This window comes from Scomber scombrus, chromosome 24 (assembly GCF_963691925.1).
Source record: "Scomber scombrus chromosome 24, fScoSco1.1, whole genome shotgun sequence".
NCBI classification, from domain to species: domain Eukaryota; kingdom Metazoa; phylum Chordata; class Actinopteri; order Scombriformes; family Scombridae; genus Scomber; species Scomber scombrus.
In genome coordinates this window covers 1,776,037-1,803,948 of record NC_084993.1, presented here as the reverse complement: position 1 = coordinate 1,803,948, position 27,912 = coordinate 1,776,037, and the positions used below count along the sequence as shown (strand labels likewise).

The following is a 27,912-nucleotide window of genomic DNA, read 5'->3' as shown; positions in this document are numbered from 1 at the left end:
AATATCACTTGATGGATCTTTAGCTTGTGTTTGTCTCTGTGTGGACAGACATAATGTGAGCTCACTCTTCATGATTCCTCCACAGAGTGGACCAGGAGAGCTCAGAGGTTCCCAGTGGTCAGTCTGCCCAGCAGCATCAAACACAGCTGGACTCCATATTTATGGTCTGTACATGTACAACAACTACTTTTACATCTATTCTGTTCACAATCATCTCCATGCTGCACTTTGTAGACCAGTGGATTGTCAGTCTGTCCAACATGGATCTGATGTTTGCTTCATGATTTTAGTTTGATTGTCATTCATATATTATTGTGTTCCAGCTGCTGGAGGAGAACATCGTCACTTTTGTGAAGAACGAGCTGAAGAAGATGCAGAAGTTTCTGAGTCCAGATTACCCAGAATGCTCAGAGAGTCAGAGGGAGGATGAGGAGGTGTTGGACGGTGACGAGGAAAAGCAGAGGAAGAGCAGCAGAGATGCATTTTTGAAGATCACACTGCACTTCCTGAGGAGCATGAAGCAGGAGGAGCTGGCTGACTGTCTGGAGATCAGTAAGAAGATTTCTATAAAGACTTAACATGCTGGATAAAAGAGATGTGTGGAGGAAAATATGTTAATATATACATTCTTTAGGGGAATAAAACTGTCATTTTTTCTTTATTAATCAATTATTGATCTAATTTGTAATGTGTTCATTCAGGAACTCGTGCTGACAGGTGTCAGTGTAAACTCAAGTCTAACCTGCAGAAGAAGTTCCAGTGTCTGTTTGAGGGGATCGCTAAAGCAGGAAACCCAACCCTTCTGAATCAGATCTACACACCGCTCTACATCACAGAGGGAGGGACTGCAGAGGTCAATAATGACCATGAGGTCAGACAGATTGAAACAGCATCCAGGAAACCAGTCAGAACAGAAACAACAATCAGACATGAAGACATCTTTAAAGCCTCACCTGGAAGAGATGAACCAATCAGAACATTGATGACAAAGGGAGTGGCTGGCATTGGGAAAACAGTCTTAACACAGAAGTTCACTCTGGACTGGGCTGAAGACAAAGCCAACCAGGACATATACTTCACATTTCCATTCACTTTCAGAGAGCTGAATCTGCTGAAAGGGAAAAAGTACAGCTTGGTGGAACTCATTCATCATTTCTTTACTGAAACCAAAGAAGCAGGAATCTGCAGGTTTGAAGAGTTCCAGGTTGTGTTCATCTTTGACGGTCTGGATGAGTGTCGACTTCCTCTGGACTTCCATAACAATGAGATCCTGACTGATGTTACAGAGTCCACCTCAGTGGATGTGCTGCTGACAAACCTCATCAGGGGGAAACTGCTTCCCTCTGCTCACCTCTGGATAACCACACGACCTGCAGCAGCCAATCAGATCCCTCCTGAGTGTGTCGGCATGGTGACAGAGGTCAGAGGGTTCACTAACCCACAGAAGGAGGACTACTTCAGGAAGAGATTCAGAGAAGAGGAGCAGGCCAGAACCATCATCTCCCACATCAAGACATCACGAAGCCTCCACATCATGTGCCACATCCCAGTCTTCTGCTGGGTCACTGCTACAGTTCTGGAGGATGTGTTGAAAAGCAGAGAGGGAGGGAAGCTGCCCAAGACCCTGACTGAGATGTACATCCACTTCCTGGTGGTTCAGACCAAACTGAAGAACATCAAGTATGATGGGGGAGCTGAGACAGATCCACACTGGAATAAAAAGAGCAGGAAGATGATTGAGTCTCTGGGAAAACTGGCTTTTCAGCAGCTGCAGAAAGGCAACCTGATCTTCTATGAATCAGACCTGACAGAGTGTGGCATCGATATCAGAGCAGCCTCAGTGTACTCAGGAGTGTTCACACAGGTCTTTAAAGAGGAGAGAGGTCTGTACCAGGACAAGGTGTTCTGCTTCGTCCATCTGAGTGTTCAGGAGTTTCTGGCTGCTCTTCATGTCCATCTGACATTCATCAACTCTGGAGTCAATCTGCTGGCAGAAGAACAAACTAAATGCTGGTGGTCTGAAATGTTCAGAGGCAAAGCAACACATTTCTACCAGAGTGCTGTTGATGAGACCTTAAAGAGTCCAAATGGACACCTGGACTTGTTCATCCGCTTCCTCCTGGGTCTTTCACTGCAGACCAATCAGATTCTCTTACGAGGTCTGCAGACACAGACAGGAAGTAGCTCACAGACGAGTCATAAAACAGCTGATTACATTAAGCAGAAGATCAGTGAGAATCTGTCTACGGAGAGAAGCATCAATCTGTTCCACTGTCTGAATGAACTGAATGATTGTTCTCTAGTGGAGGAGATCCAACGGTCTCTGAGATCAGGAAGTCTTTCCACAGATGGACTGTTTCCTGCTCAGTGGTCAGCTCTGGTCTTCATCTTACTGTCATCAGAAGAAGATCTGGATGTGTTTGACCTGAATAAATACTCTGCTTCAGAGGAGGCTCTTCTGAGGCTGCTGCCAGTGGTCAAAGCCTCCAAGAAAGCTCTGTAAGTAACCAGACAGTTGGATTTATTCATAATTATTTTCATACCCTGTTGGTTTTTTTTGGTTTTTTTTACAGAACAGAAAAATAAATAATGTCATACTTTTCCTCTACAGGCTTAGTTTCTGTAACTTCTCAGAGAGAAGCTGTGCAGGTCTGTCCTCAGTTCTCAGCTCCCAGTCCTCTAATCTGAGAGAACTGGACGTGAGTAACAACAACCTGCAGGATTCAGGAGTGAAGAAGCTTTCTGCTGGACTGGAGAGTTCACACTGTAAACTGGAGACTCTCAGGTCAGGATGTATCAACTTGTTCAACAGATGATAATTAAAAAACGTATTCTCTCAAATATGGCTTCATGAGATTCAAGTTTTCCACCTGGTTTTCATTGTTCACAGGACAGAAAATCTTTGGATTATTCCAGTGTATCTTGTTTTTATTCAGCTTAATATATTGTATTGCACGTAGATATCAACTCGGCTGATGTAGAGGAACTGATCTTTGCTTTGACATGATGTAATTTCAATACTTGCACGCTTGTTTATCACTCACTCTACCATATTTAGGTGTCACATCTATAATATATTTATATAGAACGGCAAAGATTTCAACCAGTGCTGAGAAGAGAATTCATATCCTGCATTACCAAAAGTCCAGACTCAAGATGTAAACATAATTATTTTGATGTTACTTATTCATTATTTCCTCTTTAGGCTGAATGACTGTAACCTCTCAGAGGGAAGCTGTGCAGCTCTGTCTTCAGTTCTCAGCTCCCAGTCCTCCAGTCTGACAGAGCTGGACCTGAGTAACAACAACCTGCAGGATTCAGGAGTGAAGCCTCTGTCTGCTGGACTGGAGAGTCCACACTGTACACTGGAAACTCTCAGGTTAGGATGCATCAACCTGTTCAATATAAACATTTAAATCCTGATGTGCTTTAATGGACAAACATCAAGTATTTTTGTGTTTTTATGACTGTCAAATCAAGTCTGTTATTGACCTTTGGCAATTTACTGTCTCTGCTTTTTAAAGCTGGAATATCAAATGTACCATTTATCTCAAATTGAGCCATTAATTCATAGAGTTGGATCAAATGAAAACGCAAACCTTTATAATTATTTGAAAAATTATAAGTTTATTTGACCGCACAAACAGTCTGTCTGACATGTTGTTTTGTGTCTTTAAAGGCTGTCAGGATGTCTGATCACAGAGGAAGGCTGTGCTTCTCTGGCCTCAGCTCTGAGCTCCAACCCCTCCCATCTGAGAGAGCTGGACCTGAGCTACAATCATCCAGGAGACTCAGGAGAGAAGATCCTGTCTGCTGGACTGAAGGATCCAAACTGGAGACTGGACACACTCAGGTATGGAGAGACAATGTCTGATAGAGGTAGAGCTGGAAACATTTTCTCTGTCAGAGGTGATCATAGATCAACTCAATCTGAAAGGTAAACTATATTAGATTAAATTGTGTCTCGTAGTTTTTCTTATGTTTAACTTAAGTTTCCTGGGGAAATGAAAATGTAACCTAATTAGATTCAATCAGGGTTTTAGAAAGATTGAGATACTGAATTCAGATTGGATAAAAGCCCAACCATACATTAGAACAGAATAATAAAACAGTAGACTAGAGCAATGTTATGTCCATGTTTGCATGCTGAAAGAGAACGTGCTGCTCTGACCCCCCTCCTCCTTTCAGCCTGCAGCCTGCTGGAGAACGATGGTTGACACCAGGTCTGAGGAAGTGTAAGTGTGTTTTACATTTGATTCATGAAAACAAAGCAAACTTCAAACTGTGACATCACTCATTCACATCCTACCAAGGATGAAGATGATGTCATCATCAAACAGATGATAGATCAATAACTGCAGCTGTATTGTGTCTCGTTCTCTCCATCAGATTTCTGTGAACTCACACTGGATCCAAACTCAGCACATAGAAAACTCAAACTGTCTGACAACAACAGGAAGGTGACACGTGTGGAGGCAGAGCAGTCATATCCTGATCATCCAGACAGATTTGACTACTGGCCTCAGCTACTGTGTAGAAATGAACTGACTGGTCGCTGTTACTGGGAGGTCGAGCGGAGAGGAGGAGTTTTTATAGCATTGAGTTACAGAGGAATCATCCGGAGAGGAAACAGTGAAGACTGCAGGTTTGGAGGGAATGATCAGTCCTGGAGTCTGAGCTGCTCTGATGGTGGTAATTACTCTGTCTGTCACAACAACAAAGAAACAGTCTATTCTTCCTCTTCTTCGTCCTCCTCCACCTCCTCCTCCTCCTCCTCCTTCTCCATCTCTAACAGAGTAGCAGTGTATGTGGACTGTACTGCTGGCACTCTGTCCTTCTATGGAGTTTACTCTGACTCACTGATCCACCTCCACACCTTCAACACCACATTCACTCAGCCTCTGTATGCTGGGTTTAGGTTCTGGTCTGGTTCCTCAGTGTCTCTGTGTTCTCAATAGGAGGGAGAGTCTCCTCTGGTTAGAAAAACGTTCTCATGTTATTCAGTACCAACATGATCTCTCACTGGTTGTAAATGCAGCGTCTAAACACAACATGATTTCTGCATGACTTCAAGTTTTGTTTGTCTTATCTACACATTTAAAAAAAGGTCTAAAAGAAACTTACTTTCATCAAACCAGATAGCTCAGTCTGTTTTCTATTTCCATCATTCTGAACACGCAACACTCACGAAAACTGAATCTTTTTCACAATTTCACCAAACAACAAGATTTTTACAGTCTGTTAAGAATTTATGATGTATGATGGTAAAATCACAGACTGTTGTATTAAAGCTCTCACCGAAGTGCAGAACGTTTTTTTTTTGTTTTTTGTTTTTTGGTGGTTGTCTAATAACATATGTTGCATTGTGAGTAATATTGGTACTGGGTGTTGAAAAGTGAGAAGAATGTGTGAAATTTAAAAAAAGAAAAGTTTTATTTGATTCTTTTTGAAACAGCATAAGTTAAACAGTGTGAAGTCTGTGGACTGTTTTAAGGAATATGTATATTTTGAATGTCAGCATCTAAATGATAGCTGAAAAAGTTTGTGAAAAGACAATGAACATCAGTGAAATTCGCTCTGTGTGTCAGTGTTCAGTGGTAAAATGGTTTGAGGTGGTAGATGACTCTGTAGTAGTTTCAATCCTGAGACAGACAGTTTGTTTTTAAAAGCCAATGTCCAGATAAAGTTTAGAAATATCAGTATTTATAGCCGTTGAAGTATATGCAGTTTACTTTTCACCATTGGGGGGCGCCAAAGCTTCATCAGTGAATATTCTACATTTAATCCAAATATTGGATAGGCCTACGTGTTAACTGTGATAATATTAAAACTAAAAATGTTTTACAGTCAATTAATTGATCTGATTATCTGATGTCAATGTTTGTCAGTGTGACTCTGTGAGCAATGATTCATGAACTCCAGCTTTCAAACATTCAAACATGAGGAAGTTTCATGTTTTAATATCACTTCAGCAATCAAGCTTTACCCTGACTGAGACCCAGTCCAACCAGTTAGACTGCACACTACACACACGCACACTCATTAAATTAATTAGATGAAAATGCAGCTTGAACTGAAGCACATTACAACCGTGAATACAGCAATACACATACAAATACACAAAGAACTAAATCAGTCAAAAAAAGTCACTTTTTCTGAACAGTGATGTCAACCAGCTGCTGACTGAATCTGAAGGATTTTATAATAATTGCAAATAAGAGGGCTGAAATAAATTACTACTAAAAAAAAGATAAACCTGTCTTGTCATACATCCAACACTGCTGCCCCGCCTCCTCTACAGGTGAAGCTCATTCCAGGAAACAGCTCACCTGTGACAAACAATCAGATATCGAGCGAAGAGTCTCTTTCATCAGCAGTTTGGACTGATAACTGTAAGTTTGCTTTGTTTAATACTTGAAGTTCATCTTTAGTAACTTAAGGGATTGTTTCTTGATGTCCGATGTTTGTTGTTTTTAATGCTTCAAGAGGATAAATCTACATGTTAATTATTGATTTACTGTAATAAAACAATATTAATGAACAACTGATGATTCCTCTCTTCGGCTCTCAGAAATCAAACTAAACCTACTTTTCTAACGTTAATTCCAACGATGTAAAGTCAGTCACTACAGTTTAGGCTTGTTATTTTCCTGTGAAACCTTTTAAATAAAATGTATTGTATGTGAAGGAACAGTCAGTGGATGATTGTGACTGTCAATGTTGCTAAAATGCATACAGTTCTTTTCTTATTATTGGCATACTATGTAGTTCAGCAGGAAGTGATGGTGTACAGTCACCTGCCACTTAACCTGTGCCATCCATCCACCATCCGTCCATTTTCTGCCGCTTATCCGGGGCTGTTGTGTCAGATTAACTGGTGGCTGAATTAACTGGTGATAGTTGAATTTGACTGTGTCGATACCTGGTCAAAATACTGTAAACATCACTAGCATTAAATCAGTTAATAAGGGTTCCTGTTGTCAATCTCATATTCCGTAATGAATCTAATGTGAAGTCGACCTAAAATGTGTTCAGCACGAACGTGGTGTGGAGTTCTGTTAGCCGTGTTAAAATGTGATAGTGTAACGCCCAGATTAACTTGTGACACAACCTCTGTAATGTTATTTACAATGTCAACTCACCTCATTCTCCCCAACATCTTGGAATTAATTTTCTTTGTACATACTTTGAATTTGGGGTGTCTTAAATATTGTATTCTTTCTAATAGTTTGAGTTAGTTTGCTGCGCTTCAATTGACTGCAGCTTCATGACGCCATCTAGTGGACTGATAGTAGAAGTACAGCAGCTGATGGCCTACACTGCTGTCTGGCTGCATTCACACTGATATATAACCAGCCAATCACAGGAGCAGCTGATATTTAGGATCTGACAGGAGGAATGATGTAAAGGATGATCTGTGTTTCCTCTCCAGATGAAGGTAGAAAGTGTGTGTGACTGATGTGGATGTGACTTCAGCAGCATGGATCAGAGTAAGGACAGAGAGGAGGGAGTCCCTCCCTCTAAACGCTCTCGGTGTGAGGAACATGACAGCCAGACCGAAGCTCAGAGGTGAGATGAGGATCTCTAACTGTCCATCACTGTTCTCCACCATCATTATTCATACTCAAAGCTCTGTGTGTGTTGTGTAGAAGCCCAGAGCTGCAAAGACCAAACTTGGCTGAACCTGAACCTGAATCTGAACCCAGCTGTGTGTCTTTCAAGAGCAACCGGTCAAATGATGCTCTTATTGAACTTAAACAAAGACATTCATCTGACAAAATGTGAGTTTTTGGTATCAAATAATGTTAAAATGTTTCTTTAATTGAGAATTTTACTGAATGTATAAGGTCAAATAACTTCATCAGTGCTGGTTTCCTATAAGGATCCATCCAAAAACAGATTCTTTTGAACCTGAACCCAGCTGTGTGTCCTACAAAAGCGATTGGTCAAAGGAGGCTGGTATTAAATTTTAAAAAAGACATTCATTTTATAAAATGTGAATATTTGGTATCAAGTAATATTAAAATGTTTCTGTAATCAGTTTTCATGCAGAGAGAAATTTTTTCTTCATCTGTACTGTTTTTTTTGTTTTGTTTTTTGTTTTTTGTTTTTTTGTTTTACCAGGATTAATCAGAGACCATACTCTCCTGGAGCTGAACCCAGCTGTATGTCTTTCAAGAGCAACTGGTCAAAGGATGCTCTTATTGAATTTAAACAAAGGCATTCATCTGACAAAATGTGAGTTTTTGATGTCAGGTAATGTTTAAAAATGTCTTTAATCAATTAGTCGTTTATCCAAAGAAAATTTTACTGAATGTATAAGGTTAAATATCTTTATCAGTGCTGGTTACCTATAAGGATCCATTCGAAAACAGACTCTGCTGAACCTGGACAGAGCTGTTTATGATCAAAAGTTATTTATCAGGATTGTAAATCGGGAAAATATGAGTTTAATCTCTTTGGTTTGATTATTTGAGAAAAAGATAATTTATTGATATTTGTAATATAAGACACAGAACTCAGAACTCTGATTCAATTGTTCTCGATTTGTTCTTGAAGTTCTCCAGAGAAATGTTTCAGCATACTTACCTCCGGGAGTCATTGGATGTTTCACTTCTAGCAGTGGACTGAATTCACATTTAAATGACTTTTGTTGTAAGTGGGGGGTGCTTGTCCCCAATGTCAGCACTGTAGCTGCAGTTTGAAGGTTTGCTTATGTGCCACCAATTAATGAGTAAAGGAAGCTGCTTAAAGTTTTCATCCGTAAAGGTTCATTCACTGAGCAGCAGCCACACTGACACAGTCAAAAACATTGTCACTGTGAACTGCCCAGTGAAACCAGTCTGATACAACCATACACTGGCTCTAGCTGCCTTGCTCCAGGGCACTTGTTGTTGTTCAGTGAGGGAGGGAGAGCTTCATGTAGCGTTGGTGAGAGCTGTTGGGACTAAACCAAACTGACTCTGAGCTGAAAGCTACAAACAGATAGAGCTGTTGATTCTCAGTGGGATCAGTAGGACAAGTAAAGCTTTACCACTATAGGGAGTCATCTGATTCTCTGTTCACATCCAAATATCACTTGATGGACCTTTAGCTTATGTTTGTCTCTGTGTGGACAGACATAATGTGAGCTCACTCTTCATGATTCCTCCACAGAGTAGACCAGGAGAGCTCAGAGGTTCCCAGTGGTCAGTCTGCCCAGCAGCATCAAACACACCTGGACTCCATATTTATGGTCTGTACATGTACAACAACAATTGACACTTTGTAGACCAGTGGATTGTCAGTGTGTCCAACATGGATCTGATGTTTGCTTCATGATTTTAGTTTGATTGTCATTCATATATTATTGTGTTCCAGCTGCTGGAGGAGGACATCATCAGGTTTGTGAAGAATGAGCTAAAGAAAATGCAGAATGCTCTGAGTCCAAATGATCCACAATGCTTAAAGAGTCAGAGGGAGGATGAGGAGGTGTTGGACGGTGAGGAAGAAGAACAGAGGAGGAGCAGAAGAGAGGCATTCCTGAAGATCACACTGCACTTCCTGAGGAGCATGAAGCAGGAGGAGCTGGCCAATCGTCTGCAGATCAGTAAGACAATTTCTATAAAGATTTAACATGCTGGATCATTTTCGTTATGAGTCTTATTTCATGTGTGTTCATTCAGGAACTCGTGCTGACAGGTGTCAGTGTAAACTCAAGCCTAACCTGCAGAAGAAGTTCCAGTGTCTGTTTGAGGGGATCGCTAAAGCAGGAAATCCAACCCTTCTGAATCAGATCTACACACCGCTCTACATCACAGAGGGAGGGACTGCAGAGGTCAATGATGAACATGAGGTCAGACAGATTGAAACAGCATCCAGGAAACCAGTAAGACCAGAAACAACAATCAGACATGAAGACATCTTTAAAGCCCCACCTGGGAGAGATGAACCAATCAGAACCGTGATGACAAAGGGAGTGGCTGGCATTGGGAAAACAGTCTTAACACAGAAGTTCACTCTGGACTGGGCTGAAGACAAAGCCAACCAGGACATACACTTCACATTTCCATTCACTTTCAGAGAGCTGAATGTGCTGAAAGAGAAAAAGTATTGCTTGGTGGAACTTATTCATCACTTCTTTCCTGAAACCAAAGAAGCAGGAATCTGCAGATTTGAAGAGTTCCAGGTTGTGTTCATCTTTGATGGTCTAGATGAGTGTCGACTTCCTCTGGACTTCCACAACAATGAGATCCTGACTGATGCTACTGAGTCCACCTCAGTGGATGTGCTGCTGACAAACCTCATCAGGGGGAAACTGCTTCCCTCTGCTCGCATCTGGATAACTACTCGACCTGCAGCAGCCATTCAGATCCCTCCTGAGTGTGTTGGCATGGTGACAGAGGTCAGAGGGTTCACTGACCCACAGAAGGAGGTGTACTTCAGGAAGAGATTCAGAGATAAGAGGCAGACCAGAACTGTCATCTCTCACATCAAGACATCACGAAGCCTCCACATCATGTGCCACATCCCAGTCTTCTGCTGGATCACTGCTACAGTCCTGGAGGATGTGTTGAAAAGCAGAGAGGAAGGAGAGCTGCCCAAGACCCTGACTGAGATGTACATCCACTTCTTGGTGGTTCAGGCCAAACTGAAGAACATCAAGTATGATGGAGGAGCTGAGACAGATCCACACTGGAGTCCAGAGAGCAGGAAGATGATTGAGTCTCTGGGAAAACTGGCTTTTCAGCAGCTGCAGAAAGGAAACCTGATCTTCTATGAATCAGACCTGACAGAGTGTGGTATTGATATCAGAGCAGCCTCAGTGTACTCAGGAGTGTTCACACAGGTCTTTAAAGAGGAGAGAGGTCTGTACCAGGACATGGTGTTCTGCTTCGTCCATCTGAGTGTTCAGGAGTTTCTGGCTGCTCTTCATGTCCATCTGACATTCATCAACTCTGGAGTCAATCTGTTGGCAGAGGAACAAACAACATCATGGTCTGATGTGTTCAGAGGCAAATCAACACATCTCTACCAGAGTGCTGTGAACGAGGCCTTAAAGAGTCCAAATGGACACCTGGACTTGTTCCTCCGCTTCCTCCTGGGTCTTTCACTGCAGACCAATCAGACTCTCCTTCGAGGCCTGCTGACACAGACCAGAAGTAGCTCACAGATCAATCAGGAAACAGTTGAGTACATCAAGAGGAAGATCAATGAGAATATGTCTGCGGAGAGAAGCATCAATCTGTTCCACTGTCTGAATGAACTGAATGATCGTTCTCTCGTGGAAGAGATTCAAAAGTCCCTGAGATCAGGAATTCTCTCCACAGATAAACTGTCCCCTGCTCAGTGGTCAGCTCTGGTCTTCATCTTACTGTCATCAGAAGAAGATCTGGATGTGTTTGACCTGAAGAAATACTCTGCTTCAGAGGAGGCTCTTCTGAGGCTGCTGCCAGTGGTCAAAGCCTCCAACAAAGCTTTGTGAGTGTTTAGACATTTTGTCCATTTCATAGTGTTTACAATGTGCTTATTGATTCAAATGGAAATAAGTTTTCTGCTAATCATTTACTTTCCAGGCTGAGTGGCTGTAACCTCTCAGAGAGAAACTTTGACTATTCTTGATTATTTATCATCGATTCAGTTCTTTTGCTCAGATATGAACTCTATCTGAGGCAGAAAAGGTTATTTTTGCCTTAATACAGTATCATGTGATTTAAATCGTTAATATATTTCATGCATAACCATTTTCATTATCAGTATTTGTCTTGTTGTTCATTATTTCCTCTCCAGGTTGAGTGACTGTAACCTCTCAGAGCAAAGCTGTGCAGCTCTGTCATCAGTTCTCAGCTCCCAGTCCTCTAGTCTGACAGAGATGGACCTGAGTAACAACAAGCTACAGGATTCAGGAGTTAATCTTCTTTCTACTGGACTACAGGGTCCCCATTGTAAACTGGAGACTCTCAGGTCAGAATGCATCAACCTGTTCAACAGATGCATATTTAAATCCTGATTTGCCCATATGGACAAACATTTAATAAGTATTTTTGTGCTTGTATGATTGTCAAACCAGATGTATTATTGACCTTTGGGCAACAGTTTCCATTACTGTTTCTGCTGTTCAAACCTGGAATGTCATTCATTCACACAGTTGGACCAAATGAAAACATAAAGCTAATAATTTCACCAATTTATAATTGTATTTATTATTTATATATTATTTTAATTAGTTTTATTTAACTACACCGACAGTCTGTCTGACATGTTATTTTGTGTGTTTGCAGTCTGTCAGGATGTCTGATCACAGAGGAAGGCTGTGTTTCTCTGGCTTCAGCTCTGAGCTCCAACCCCTCCCATCTGAGAGAGCTGGACCTGAGCTACAATCATCCAGGAGACTCAGGAGAGAAGCTACTGTCTGCTGGACTGAAGGATCCAAACTGGAGACTGGACACTCTCAGGTATGGAGAGACTATAAAGATAGAGTGTTAGGGTAGGTTACTAGAGCAATGATACATAATGTAATGTCCATGTTTGCATGTTGAAAGAGAACGTGCTGCTCTGCCCCCCCTCCTCCTTTCAGCCTTCAGCCTGCTGGAGAACGATGGTTGACACCAGGTCTGAGGAAGTGTAAGTGTGTTTTTCATTTGATTCATGAAAACAAAGCAAACTCCGAACTGTGACATCACAGATTCACATCCTACTGAGGATGAAGATGATGTAATCATCAAACAGATGATAGATAAATAACTGCAGCTGTATTGTGTCTCATTCTCTCCATCAGATTCCTGTGAACTCACACTGGATCCAAACTCAGCAAACCAGAAACTCAAACTGTCTGACAACAACAGGACGGTGACACGTGTAGAGGAGGATCAGTCATATCCTGATCATCCAGACAGATTTGAAGTCTGGGCTCAGCTGCTGTGTAGAAATGTTCTGACTGGTCGCTGTTACTGGGAGGTCGAGTGGAGCAGAGGAGTTTATGTATCAGTGAGTTACAGAGAAATCAACAGGAGAGGAGACCGTAATGATTGCAGGTTTGGAAGGAATGATCATTCCTGGAGTCTGTACTGTTCTGATGGTGGTTACTATGTCTGGCACAATAACATAGGAATATCCATTTCCATCACCTCCTCCTCCTCCTCGATCTCTCACAAAGTAGCAGTGTATGTGGACTGTCCTGCTGGAACTCTGTCCTTCTACAGAGTCTCCTCTGACACACTGATCCACCTTCACACCTTCAACACCACATTCACTCAGCCTCTGTATGCTGGGTTTGGGTTTGGGACCTTGTCACAGGGTTTCTCAGTGTCTCTGTGTTCTCAGTAGGAGGGAGAGTCTCCTTCTGTTAGAGAAACTTTCTCATGTTGTTTAGTACCAACCTGATCTCTCACTGGTTGTAAATGCAGTGTCTAAACCCAACATGGTTTCCACAGGACTGTCAGTTTGTTTTTCAGTCACACATCTACACACTTACAAAAGCTAAAAAAAAAAGTCAATTTTCTGAAATTGACTGTATTGAGGTGGTGGGTTTGATCCAAATGAGTCTCAATTAGTTCTTTTTTTTGTCATACTTTAATCAATTCATAAACTGACAATGTACATGTAGAGAGAATGTCAGGAAATTGTGAACATTTTATAAAAAGCTTGTTCTCATTTCATAGGGTTGAAGGCAGCATCTTTCAATGTCTTATTTTGTCATATGGGGAAGTTGGAGTTGTCTTTGAATGAGAGAAGTCACAAGGGCCCTTTCTATATATTTTTCCATTTTGTTGTCATCTTCTAATATTTTCTCTTCAACTCATTGTCTCCTTTTTCATCTCAGAATAACACATCCACCAAATCACTCCTTCCATTCCACCAAGTCGGTGAAACAGGGACACAGGTACTTTTTATAGTCACATGAAAGCTGCCCTCCACTATGGGAAGGACTATTTTGGACAATCGCTATGTTGGTTGTGTGTGAATTGACATGTTTGATTTCTTACTTTGTGTAGGCTTGTTTGCAGGCGAGATCCCTGTAGCAACAGGTTAGGAACATGGCCAATACTTGTGACAGTGTCCAAGTTCTCCTTGTGCTCTGTCCCCACTGTCCCCAAAACAAGAATACACAGACATGCCAATTTGAGCTGAAAAAAGCAAAAATAATATTTTTAATATTTAATAATTTAAGTATTTCCATTTTTGTATTCAGGAAATAATTCAGACTTGTCTTTACTGCTTTCAGATGTCAAAATAGGTCAAATTAGACATGAACAGTATTTAAAGGTTAAACTTTCACACTTGAGATGCTAAAATCAGAAATAGTTTGCTTAAAAATGGCTAAAATTATTATTACTTAATCAATTAATGGACTAGCTGTTACAGCTCTGGCTGTGTGTGAACATATAATACAATAATGTTAGAGGACAAATAGTTTAATGCCTTACTAAATATCCACATAAATACAAATACATACCTGTCATTTACAGGATAATAAATATTTCTAAAATGTTGTTAACATTTTTTTGTCTTGTGTTTTTCACACAAAGTTTAGTTCAAGGTCGGTTTCTCATTTCTAAAACCTTCACACAACTCAACTTTGAATAAAAAGTGAAATTTCGATATAATTTGTGTATTTTATAGTATTTAGTCTTATTCTTTAAAAAAAATTAATTTCCTGTTTTTGTGTTGTGAAGTTGATTACCCGTCATGTCAAACTACAAAAAGATAATAAATAATAATAAAAGCTGTAATTTGCTGTGTCTTTATTGTCAGACTCAGAAAAATGACATTATTAATAGTTATATTGTTTCTTCACACAGTAAACAACAGGGTCAGTTTCTAATTTCTACAATCTTGACAAAACTCAACTTTTTCCTTTGGCATTGCAAAGGAAAAAGCAAGACAGAGGAACCTCTAATGATAAGAACCATTATTATGCATTTAGTAGTATTATCTGTTGTGATTGGGTGATTGAACAGATAATGTTGGTCATCCACTATACATATATGTATAGTATACCTCACAGCTCAACATCCAAACACAGACTGCACACAGAGCTGCAAGCATGGAGGAGAAACCATCACATCTACACATCCAGTTACAGTTATACAGTTTTCTTTATCACCTAAAAACTCAGATTATTGGAATATCCAGAGAAAAGACTGAAATGCTCTGAGGCATTGTAGTCCTGTCCTCTTGGTCCCAGTGGTTTAAGCTGACTGTCCATGTTTATAAGTTCAGAAAGATCAATTTCACCACTGACATCAATATTTATGACTGATTATATGCAATGTCACCTGTGTTCATTCAAGTGACAGCATGCAGTTCATCTTTTCACCACTGAAGGGTGCAAAAGCTCTGTAAATGAAAAGTGATACTCCACATTTAATGCAGATATTGGATACATTATAAAAGTACTGATCATTTATCAATAATAAGTCTTGAAAATGATCATCAGCACATTTGAACATTTTGTTCCAGTTGTGACATCAAAGATAAACTAGCTGTAAGTGAATCACATGTGATGATATCAATCAAAGCTAAAGATGTTTTACAGTCTATTAATTGATGTGATTAGTTGATGTTAATATTTGTCAGTGTGACTCTGTGAGCAGTGATTCATGAACTCCAGCTTTCAAACATTCAAACAGCAGCTGAGTGTTTGTGTTCTCATGATGAATTTTCAGGTTTTAATACCACCATCTGAACTTAATCTGACTGAGACTCAGTCCAACCAGTCAAACTGCATACTTTGATAGTGAAGAAGATCAGCAGCCTACATGCGCACACAAGCACATACTGATGAAAGACAAGCTGCGTCTTTAAAATGAAAACAGATTTAACTGACGCACAGAGCTGCTTTTCTACACAGACCTGCTCACAACTCAACAGAACCACAGAGTGAGATTCATGAGACAAAGTTCAGTAAGTGAAGTTTGATTTCTCAACATTAACATGGTTTTCTCTAGTTTGTAGAAAATGAATCACTACTAATTTCAGGTAGAGGAACAAATGTATTATGAATGTTGATCATATTATTATTGTATATAGTTTCTTTAACAGTGAGGAGGTTTTAAAAGTCATTATTTCAAACAAAAATATCAGTTGGTAAATGTCCTCCTTAGCCGTCTGTTCATTACATTCATATTTCAGACGATTTTGTTTTTGTGAGTCCAAAAGTCAGATTTTGTGTGAATTATTGATATAAAGTCCAACACTGTGATGGAGATTATTTCCATTTGATTTGTGATATGTTCTGTAACAGAGGATTTTCTAACAGGACACAGTTAAACACTGAGTAACCATCAATAAAACAAATACAGGAACAACTTAATCAGTCAAAAACATCCACGGACTGTTATCATGTTGTGAATCTTCCTACCTGTCCCGCCTCCTCTACAGGTGGAGCTTATTCCAGTAAACGGCTCACCTGTGGAAAATACCTTTCTGACAGACATCAAGAGTCTTTGTCTTCAGGGAGTACATTAAGTGTAAGTTTGTTTTGTTTCATACTTTAACTTTCTATTTAGTAACTGACAGATAACTGGCACTTTTTATATGTTGTTTATCCGTGTTGAATTTACCAAATATTAATGACACCTCCTTTCAAATTCAGTCAGTGTGTGTCAGCAAGTGTAACTCCTCCTCAATGTATATAAACTGTATGTATTGAGTCTGAAAAGTGTGATTCCTGTTGGACACATATCAGTGTAATGTAGTGACTCAATGATACCACTGGATGGCAGTATATACTATGATTATTTCTTAATAAATCCATATCAGTAAGTTAAGATAGATCAATACCACTATTAACATCAGTATTTATAGCAGTTGAATATGTAATGTAATCTTTGTCATCATTAAACTGACAGCATGCAGTTTAGCTTTCACCACTGGAGGGCGCCAAAACTTCATCAATGAAGAGTAATACTTGATATTTAATGCAGATATTGGATACATTTTAACTATTTATCTAAAATTATTCTTAAAAATGATCATCAGCACATTTAAAAAGTGTTTGTCCTGTTATGGTGTCAAAGACAAACTGTTGCTGTAAGTGAGTCAAGTGTGATAATATTAAAACTAAAGATGTTTTACAGTCGATTAATTGATCTGATTAGTTGAGGTTAATGTTTGTCAGTGTGACTCTGTGAGCAGTGATTCATGAACTCCAGCTTTCAAACATTCAAACAGCAACTGAGTGTTTGTGTTCTCATGAGGAAGTTTCATGTTTTAATATCACTTCACCATCACCTTCACCTGACAGAGACTCAGTCCAACCAGTCAGACTGCATACTGTGATAGTCACACACACACACACACACACACACACACACACACACACACACACACACACACACACACACACACACACACACACACACACACACACACACACACACACACACACACACAGAGATGTGCATTGATTAAATGAATTTTATTAAAATCCAGAGTTAACTGAACCACAGAGCTGCTTTTCTACACAGACCTGCAAACACAACAGTGCTGCAGAATGATGAAGTTCATGAGAAAAAGCTCAGCAAGTTTGAGTTTGATTTCTCTACATTAAAGGGATGTGGTTTTCTCTAGTTTGTGGAATCACTAACTAATCACTAATTACTACAGATAATTATTTTCTTGTATTTTATTTACAAGATCATTCCATTTGAAGTTAATTATCAGCTTTTAACCAATTCCCTATCATTTGTTTAACTACTGCTAGGAACAAGAGATAATCTTTCCTTTGATCTCTTATGGTATTTTCCCAGAAGCCACTTATAGCTTTACATGAATAAAATATATGACTGTGGTTTGCCATCTGCTCACCTCATCCTCTCCAACATCTTGGAGTTACAATTTCTTTAGACTTAATCCTTCAAGTATATTCTTGTCTTTTCACTTCACTGCAGCTTCATGACGCCATCTAGTGGACTGATAGTAGAAGTACTTCAGCGGATGGCAGCTTTCTCTGCCTCACACTGCTGTCTGGCTGCATTAACACTGATATATAACAGAAAATAACAGACAATTACAGGAGGAGCAGCTGATATTTAGGATCTGACAGCAGAAATGATGTAAAGGATGATCTGTGTTTCCTCTCCAGATGAAGGTAGAAAGTGTGTGTGACTGATGTGGATGTGACTTCAGCAGCATGGATCAGAGTGAGGACAGAGAGGAGGGAGTCCCTCCCTCTAAAAGCTCTCTGTGTGGGGAACATGACAGCCAGACCGAAGCTCAGAGGTGAGATGAGGATCTCTAACTGTCCATCACTGTTTTCCATCATCATTATTCACACTCAAAGCTCTGTGTGTGTTGTATAGAAGAACAAGGAGGCAGCAGAAACCAGACTCTGCTGGACCTGAACCCAGCTGTGTGTCGTTCAAGAGTGACCAGTCAATGGAAGCTGGTCTTGTCTTTAAACAAAGACATTCATCTGATCACATGTGAGTTTATGGTATAAGTTAATATTAAAATGTTTATTTACTGACATAGTTTGTCATACAGAGAGATTTTTTATGAATATATGAGCTGAACTAAATTTACCAGTGCTGTTTTTCTCTCAGGATCCATCAGAGACCAGACTCTCCTGGACCTGAACCCAGTTGTGTGTCCTTAAAAAGTGACCAGTCGATGGAAGCTGGTCTTGTCTTTAAACAAAGACATTCATCTGATCACATGTGGGTTTATGGTATAAGTTAATATTAAAATGTTTATTTACTGACATAGTTTGTTATACAGAGAGATTTTTAATGAATATATGAGCTCAACTAACTTTACCAGTGCTGTTTTTCTCTCAGGATCCATCAGAGACCAGACTCTCCTGGACCTGAACCCAGTTGTGTGTCCTTAAAAAGTGACCAGTCAATGGAAGCTGGTCTTGTCTTTAAACAAAGACATTCATCTGATCACATGTGAGTTTATGGTATAAGTTAATATTAAAATGTTTATTTAATGACATAGTTTGTTATACAGAGAGATTTTTTATGAATATATGAGCTCAACTAACTTTACCAGTGCTGTTTTTCTCTCAGGATCCATCAGAGACCAGACTCTCCTGGACCTGAACCCAGTTGTGTGTCCTTAAAAAGTGACCAGTCAATGGAAGCTGGTCTTGTTTTTAAACGAAGACATTCATCTGATCAAATGTGAGATGGTTTCGGTATTGAAATAAGGACAATATGAGCTAAAATGTAGAACAGGATATTTAGTTGTTGGTTGAATTATTTGAGAACAGTTTTTTAACTGATATTTCTGATATGAACAAGACACACTGTTTTAGCACACTTACCTCAGGGAGTCTTTGGACGTTTCACTTCCAGCAGTGAAATTAATTTGCTTTTAGATGACTTTTGTATTCATGTTGTTGTCAGTGGGTGTAGAGGACTGCTTGTCCCCAACATTACCACCGAAGCTGCAGTTTGAAACTTTCATTATGTTTCAGAAATTAATGAAACAAGGAAGCTGCTTGAAGTTTTGATCCGTAAAGGTTTTCTGAGCAGCAGCGATGTATTTCAGTAGCAGCCACACAGTCAAACACATTCACACTGGCAACTGCCCAGTGAAACCAGTCTGATACGACCTCTAGCTGCAATGCTCCAGGGCACTTCAGCAATGATCAGGGAGGGAGGGAAAGCTTAATGGAGGGTTGTTGGGACTAAACCAAACTGACTCTGAGCTGAAAGCTACAGACAGACTGAGCTGATGATTCTCAGTGGGATCAGCAGGACCAGTAAAGTTTAAACACTACAGGGTTCTCTGTTCACATCCATCACTTGATGGACCTTTAGCTTGTGTTTGTCTATGTGTGGACAGACATAATGTGAGCTCATTCTTCATGATTCCTCCACAGAGTGGACCAGGAGAGCTCAGAGGTTCCCAGTGGTCAGTCTGCCCAGCAGCATCAAACAGACCTGGACTCCATATTTATGGTCTGTACATGTACAACAACTACTTTTAAATCTATTCTGTTCACAATCATCTCCATGCTGCACTTTGTAGACCAGTGGATTGTCAGTGTGTCCAACATGGATCTGATGTTTGCTTTGTTGTAGCTTAGTCTAACTTCAAAAATGATGATATGAGACTCTAGACTTAAAATGAGACATGCTTCTTTAGTGAATCAAAACAAAGCCATACACATTAACTTGTGGCAACTTAGGCTAAACAGCTTGACTGCTAACAACAAACATCTAGTTCAACTCTTCTTCTTCCCTTGTTTAATTATCTGCACCTAGTGAATCATGGATAATCAAACCACTTGAAACAATGTATTTAAGATAAGATTCCTTTATTGTCACTGTACTTAAAATACAATGAAATTGCTAATGCCCACAGTGGTATTTTGACACACTACTACATACATACATACATTCAGCAACACACACAATCAATCACGACCCTAATAAAAATATACAACAAAACAAAGAAGGTAAAAATTAAGACAAGGCAGATAAGTACAAAAAAATAATAGTGCTGTGAGTGCAAGAGTCTAAAATATTGCTCTACTGCATATTGCACAGGTACATATACTATAAATATAGTTACTACATGCTTCATGATTTTAGTTTGATGGTCATTTATATATTATTCTGTTCCAGCTGCTGGAGGAAAACGTTGTCACTTTTGTGAAGAACGATTATCCACAATGCTCAGAAAGTCAGAGAGAGGATGAGGAGGTGTTGGACGGTGAGGAAGAAGCGCAGAGGAGAAACAGCAAAGAGGCATTTCTGAAGATCACACTGCACTTCCTGAGGAGAATAAAGCAGGATGAGCTGGCTGACTGTCTGCAGAGCAGTAAGATTTCTATGAAGATTTAACATGCTGGATATGACATTTACTGATGTCTCGAGAGTTGGAGGAAAATATGTTCATATATACATTCTTCATGTGAATTAAATTTTCATTTTTTCTTTATGAATCAATTATTAATCTTATTTAATCTTGTTTATTCAGGAACTCGCGCTGACAGGTGTCAGTGTAGACTCAAGTCTAACCTGCAGCAGAAGTTCAAGTGTCTGTTTGAGGGGATCGCTAAAGCAGGAAACCCAACCCTTTTAAATCAAATCTACACACCGCTCTACATCACAGAGGGAGGGACTGCAGAGGTCAATGCTGAACATGAGGTCAGACAGATTGAAACAGCCTCCAGGAAACCAGTCAGACCAGAAACAACAATCAGACAAGAAGACATCTTTAAAGTCTCACCTGGAAAAGATGAACCAATCAGAACAGTGATGACAAAGGGAGTGGCTGGCATTGGGAAAACAGTCTTAACACAGAAGTTCACTCTGGACTGGGCTGAAAACAAAACCAACCAGGACATACACTTCACATTTCCATTCACTTTCAGAGAGCTGAATGTGCTGAAAGCGAAGAAGTACAGCTTGGTGGAACTTGTTCATCACTTCTTTCCTGAAACCAAAGAAGCAGGAATCTGCATGTTTGAAGAGTTCCAGGTTGTGTTCATCTTTGATGGTCTGGATGAGTGTCGACTTCCTCTGGACTTCCACAACAATGAGATCCTGACTGATGTTACAGAGTCCACCTCAGTGGATGTGCTGCTGACAAACCTCATCAGTGGGAAACTGCTTCCCTCTGCTCGCCTCTGGATAACCACACGACCTGCAGCAGCCAATCAGATCCCTCCTGAGTTTGTCGGCATGGTGACAGAGGTCAGAGGGTTCACTGACCCACAGAAGGGAGAGTACTTCAGGAAGAGATTCAGAGATGAGAAGCAGTCCAGCACCATCATCTACCACATCGAGACATCACGAAGCCTCCACATCATGTGCCACATGCCAGTCTTCTGCTGGATCACTGCTACAGTTCTGGAGGATGTGTTGAAAAGCAGAGAGAGAGGAGAGCTGCCCAAGACCCTGACTGAGATGTACATCCACTTCCTGATAGTTCAGACCAAACTGAAGAACGTCAAATATGATGGAGGAGCTGAGACAGATCCACACTGGAGTCGAGAGACCAGGAAGATGATTGAGTCTCTGGGAAAACTGGCTTTTGAGCAGCTGCAGAAAGGCAACCTTATCTTCTATGAATCAGACCTGACAGAGTGTGGCATCGATATCAGAGCAGCCTCAGTGTACTCAGGAGTGTTCACACAGGTCTTTAAAGAGGAGAGAGGTCTGTACCAGGACAAGGTTTTCTGCTTCATCCATCTGAGTGTTCAGGAGTTTCTTGCTGCTCTTCATGTCCATCTGAAATTCATCAAGTCTGGAGTCAATCTGCTGGCAGATGAACAAACAAAATGCTGGTGGTCTGAAATGTTCAGAGGCAAAGCAACACATCTCTACTATAGTGCTGTGGACGAGGCCTTAAAGAGTCCAAATGGACACCTGGACTTGTTCCTCCGCTTCTTCCTGGGTCTTTCAATGCAGACCAATCAGACTCTCCTACAAGGCCTACTGACAAAAACAGGAAGTAGCTCACAGAACAATCAGGAAACACTTCAGTACATCAAAACGAAGATCAATGAGAATCTGTCTGCAGAGAGAAGCATCAATCTGTTCCACTGTCTGAATGAACTGAATGATCGTTCTCTAGTGGAGGAGATCCAACAGTATCTGAAATCAGGAAGTCTCTCCACAGACAGACTGTCTCCTGCTCAGTGGTCAGCTCTGGTCTTCATCTTACTGTCATCAGGAAAAGATTTTGACGTGTTTGACCTGAAGAAATACTCTGCTTCAGAGGAGGCTCTTCTGAGGCTGCTGCCAGTGGTAAAAGCCTCCAACAAAGCTCTGTAAGTGTTAAGAGATTTTCTCCATTTAATAGTGTTTTTAAATATGTTGTTATTGATTCAAAGGGAAATAACTTCTGATAATCATTGGCTTCCAGGCTGACTGGCTGTAACCTCCCAGAGAGAACCTTTGCATTTTCCAGATAATCTTTCTTTGATTCAATTTCATATGCTCATTACTCATATACTCATTTACAATTGCCGGCTGTGTTACTGATACCAGTTTTGCTAGTCTGAAGTCAAATTAATTTTGCTATATTCTTCATTACTTCAGATAATTCCAACGGAACATTTAAACATACATTAGTTCTGCTCAAGTACTAATAGCTGTCCTTCTTTTACTGACTTGTCACTAATTTCGCCTAACAGATCATCTAACCATTAAGTGTTAGGCTAACAGCTAGCTGTACACAATGACTTCTCTCTCTCCCTCTTGCTTTCCTGCTCTCTCTTGCCCAGTGTGTCATATTTTCAGCTGGAAAACTTTAATACCAGTTTTATTTGTTCTAGTGCTCTGTCCTCCTGGCCCATACTCAATTTTTATCTGACTTCTCAGAATTTTTTTTATCAAACTTAGTCCTTAGCACTGATAAATTAATTATAGTAGGTGACTTTAGTATTCATGTGGACATCAATAATGATAGCCATAGCAATGTGTTTATCTCATTATTTTATTAAATTGGCTTCTCTCACAGTGTGAATAAACCCACTTACTCAGTTAACCCCACTGTCGACCTTGTTCTGGCATATGGCATCGAAATGGAAGATTTAATAGTTTCCCCACAAAATCCCATTTTATGAGACCATTACTTAATAACTTTTGTATTCTTATTTCTGGACTACACGCCATTAAAAATAAACAACTATTGAGTCCATCACTCCTTTAAAAGAAAAAAAGATAATAAAACAAAAGCTCCATGATATAACTCTCAAACCTGCAAATTAAAGCAAACATTGCAGAAACTTGAAAGAAGATAGTCTTAAAAATAAATAGGAAAGCCCTCTGTAATGCCAGAGCTGCCTATTAATCATCATTAATAGAAGAGAATAAAAACAACCCTAAATTTCTTGATGATAATAGCTACTCTGGATGGCATTACCATGTCCTCCAACACCACTGTAGGGAATCTGGGAGTTATCTTCGATCAGGATATGCGCTTCAACTCCCACATAAAACAAATTTCAAGGACTGCCCTTTTCAGCTAACATTATAAGATCAGACACGTTTTGTCTCAAAATGATGCAGAAAAACTAGTCCAAGCATTCATTACTTCCAGGCTGGATTATTGTAATTCATTGTTATCAGGCTGCCTTAACAAGTCATTAAAGACTCTCCAGCTGGTCCAGAATGCAGCTGCATGTGTACTGACAAAAACTAGAAGGAGAGATCCTATTACTCCCATTTTGGCTTCACTGCATTGGCTTCCTGTTATATCCAGAAGGGAATTCGAAATCCTGAAACACTGTGCTCTCAGGCTTATTTGTGGTTCCTAGAGTCTCCAAAAGGTGAATGGGAGGGAGAGCCTATAGCTATTGAATTGATTTGGATCATTAAATGTCTGTTCATCAATGATTCTGACATATTTGTCATGTCTCCAACAGATTTTCAATAGAACAGCCAAGATTTTAACCAGCGTTGAATTCAGTTCAAATCAATTCACTTTTATTTACATAGTACCAAATCACAACAAAAGTTGTCCCAAGGCACTTTTTGCATAGAGCAGGTTTAGACTGTACTCTTTAAGGGAAAACATATCCAGCATCATCAAAAGTCCAGACTCTGCATTTGCAATCAACAATTATTGTTATTTATTTATTTATATTTATTAGTATTACAATATAAGGGACCAATATGAAAATATGCAACATATGACAAAATATAAGACAATAGGGAAAACTAGGCTCAAACAACTCATACAAAAAGAGAGAAAAAAAGAAAAACAGCAAAAATAACGAGTGACAAAACAAACAAACGAAAATATATCATGTTCAGCTTAGACTTTCTTATTGTAGCATGCATGTGTTTAGGTAGCTGTATATGTGTTTATATGGGTGGTTTTACTGTGTGAAAGAAGAGGGGAGAGAGAGCATAAGGGGGAGACAGTGATAACCAAAGGACAAGAAAACATTTATTTAAAAAAAAGTAAATGATGAATAAATAAATGATAAAATATCTACAGTGCTCTTGGAGGGCACCTTGGGTTTGGGCTCCAAGGACAAGTGTGTTGGGGTAGATCCAGGGAACATCAGGTCAGGACAGCTCGGTCAAGGCAGACTTGTGTGTTTATTTATTTATTTTAGCCTTTTTTCCCTTGATAATTGAAGGCAAATCTTCATTAAATATAAAAGCAACATCTTCATCATCCATGTAATAATAGCAATAATGAAAAAATCATCATCATCTGTACAAAAATCAACATAATCATACTATTGGAAATTTAAGCACAATTATCAAAACCATCACACAATCTTCTTGTCAATTATTTCCTCTGCAGGCTGAGTGGCTGTAACCTCTCAGAGAAAAGCTGTGTAGCTCTGTCCTCAGTTCTCAGCTCCCAGTCCTCTAATCTGACAGAGCTGGACTTGAGTAACAACAACCTGCAGGATTCAGGACTCAAGCGGCTGACTACTGGATTGGAGAGTCCACACTGTACACTGAAAACTCTCAGGTCAGGAGACATGAACCTGTTCAACAGATAAACATTTCAATCCACACACACACACACACACACACACACACACACACACACACACACACACACACACACACACACACACACACACACACACACACACACACACACACACACACACACACACACACACACACACACACACACACACCCATTCAGTGTCCGGACCTTTTATACAGAACAGTGAGGAGGAATAAAGTAGTAGTATTCCCCTATTTAACAGACTCTCTGAGAGCAGAGGAGAGCAAACTGCAGCAGAGGCTAACGTTAGCTTCTCCTCTCCTCTGGTTCAAGTTTCAGTCTTGTCCCATATCTGAAAAACTCAATATACCACTCAGCCCTAAAAAAAAACATAACATTTTGCAGAGTGCACAGACACGTTCAGCTCACTGAGAGACTGTGGCGACACAAATTAGACTATGGCGGGCCGCCACAGTCTATATAATTAAAGGAAAACACTGCATACATATATATATATATATGTATATATATATATATATATAAATGTATGTATATTTGACCAATTATACGTTTATTTTAGCATTTGACTGCACAAACAGTCTGTCTGACAAGTGTCTTGTTTTGCAGCCTGTCAGGATGTCTGATCACAGAGGAAGGCTGTTCTTCTCTGGCCTCAGCTCTGAGCTCCAACCCCTCCCATCTGAGAGAGCTGGACCTGAGCTACAATCATCCAGGACACTCAGGAGAGAAGAGCCTGTCTGCAAGACTGGAGGATCCACATGGGAGCCTAGACACTTTTAGGTATGGATAGACAATTTCTGATCGTGGCTGTGGCTCAGGAGGTAGAGAAGTTGTCCACTAATAGGAAGATTGGTGGTTTGTTTTCTAGCTCCTCCAGTCCACAAGTCAATGTGTCCAAGATACTTGATGCCAAATTGCTCCCAATGGATGTGCCATCAGTGTATGAATGTGTGTGTGAATGGGTGAATGTGACATATAGTGTAAAAGCACTTTGATTGGTCAAAAGACTAGAAAAGCACTACATAAGTACAGTCCATTTACTATGGAAGAGCTGGATACATTTTTCCGTCAGAGCTGATCACAGATCTCAACTGAATCTTTGAGTATTTGTTACTTTGAACTTAAGTTTCCTGTAAATGTTGAAAGTTAAACCTCATTAGATTGAATCAGTGTTTCAGTAGGATTGGGATATTGTATTCAGATTGGATGAAAATGTATCAAGGTCTAACCCCACATTTGAACAGAATAATAAAACAGTAGACTAGAGCAATGTAATGTCCATGTTAGCATGTTGAAAGAGAACATGCTGCTCTGACCCCCTCCTCCTTTCAGCCTGCAGCCTGCTGGAGAACGATGGTTGACACCAGGTCTGAGGAAGTGTAAGTGTGTTTTTCATTTGATTCATGAAAACAAAGCAAATTTCAAACTGTGACATCACTCATTCACATCCTAATGAGGATGAAGATGATGTCATCATCAATCAGATGATAGATTAATAACTGCAGCTGTATTGTGTCTCGTTCTCTCCATCAGATTCCTGTGAGCTCACACTGGATCCAAACACAGCACACAGAAAACTCAAACTGTCTGACAACAACAGGAAAGTGTCACATGTGAAGGAGGATCAGTCATATCCTCATCATCCAGACAGATTTGATCAGTGTCCTCAGCTGCTGTGTAGAAATGTTCTGACTGGTCGCTGTTACTGGGAGGTCGAGTGGAGAGGAGGAGTTTATATAACAGTGAGTTACAGAGGAATCAGGAGGAGAGGAAACAGTGATGACTGCAAGTTTGGAAAGAATGATCAGTCCTGGAGTCTGAGATGCTCAGGTGGTGGTGGTTACTGTATCTGGTACAATAACAGAGGAACATCCATCTCCTCCTCCACCTCCTCCTACTTTGTCTCTAACAGAGTAGCAGTGTATGTGGACTGTCCTGCTGGCACTCTGTCCTTCTACAGAGTCTCCTCTGACTCACTGATCCACCTCCACACCTTCAACACCACATTCACTCAGCCTCTGTATGCTGGGTTTGGAGTCTGGTCTGGTTCCTCAGTGTCTCTGTGTTCTCATTAGGAGGGAGAGTCTGCTCTGGTTAGAAAAACTCATGTTATTCAGTACCAACTTGATCTCTCACTGGCTGTAAATACAGTGTCTAAACACAACAAGGTGTCCACATGATTGACTGTTTGTTTGTCAGTCACATATCTACACATTTATAAAAGCTCTAACGAAGCCAATTGTCTCTGACCAAATAGTTCAGTCTTTTAAATACGGTTTGGAAGTGGTGGGTTTGAACCTCATGAGTCTCAATTTGTTGTTGTTTTTTATTTTATCATACTAATTTATAAACTGACATGTTTTAATTTGTGTCTTTAATGGATTTGCATGTTGAGCTGCAAATAAATATTGTGATTAATCGATTAATCAAGTCATAGTTTTGTATATAAAATGTCCAATTTCAGTGTCAAAGGAAGTTTTTCCCAACTAAAGTTAATTTTCTTCTGATGTTGCAGCTCTGGCTGAA

At 40.0% G+C, this 27,912-nt stretch overlaps 1 protein-coding gene across 1 annotated transcript; it reads left to right on the top strand.

Annotated features, from left to right (window-relative positions):
* The first annotated feature begins 86 nt into the window (after nucleotides 1-86).
* Nucleotides 87-27,461, top strand: LOC133976658 (uncharacterized). Its single transcript, XM_062414917.1, is given in 17 exon segments — nucleotides 87-164; nucleotides 324-552; nucleotides 702-2,499; nucleotides 2,612-2,785; nucleotides 3,206-3,379; nucleotides 3,680-3,853; nucleotides 4,189-4,235; nucleotides 4,390-4,945; nucleotides 8,125-8,238; nucleotides 9,157-9,235; nucleotides 9,361-9,632; nucleotides 9,682-11,460; nucleotides 11,770-11,943; nucleotides 25,207-25,380; nucleotides 25,993-26,166; nucleotides 26,719-26,765; nucleotides 26,920-27,461. Coding segments are annotated over 17 exon segments (6,510 nt in total). The 5' UTR covers nucleotides 87-161.
* Nucleotides 27,462-27,912: the final 451 nt, after the last annotated feature.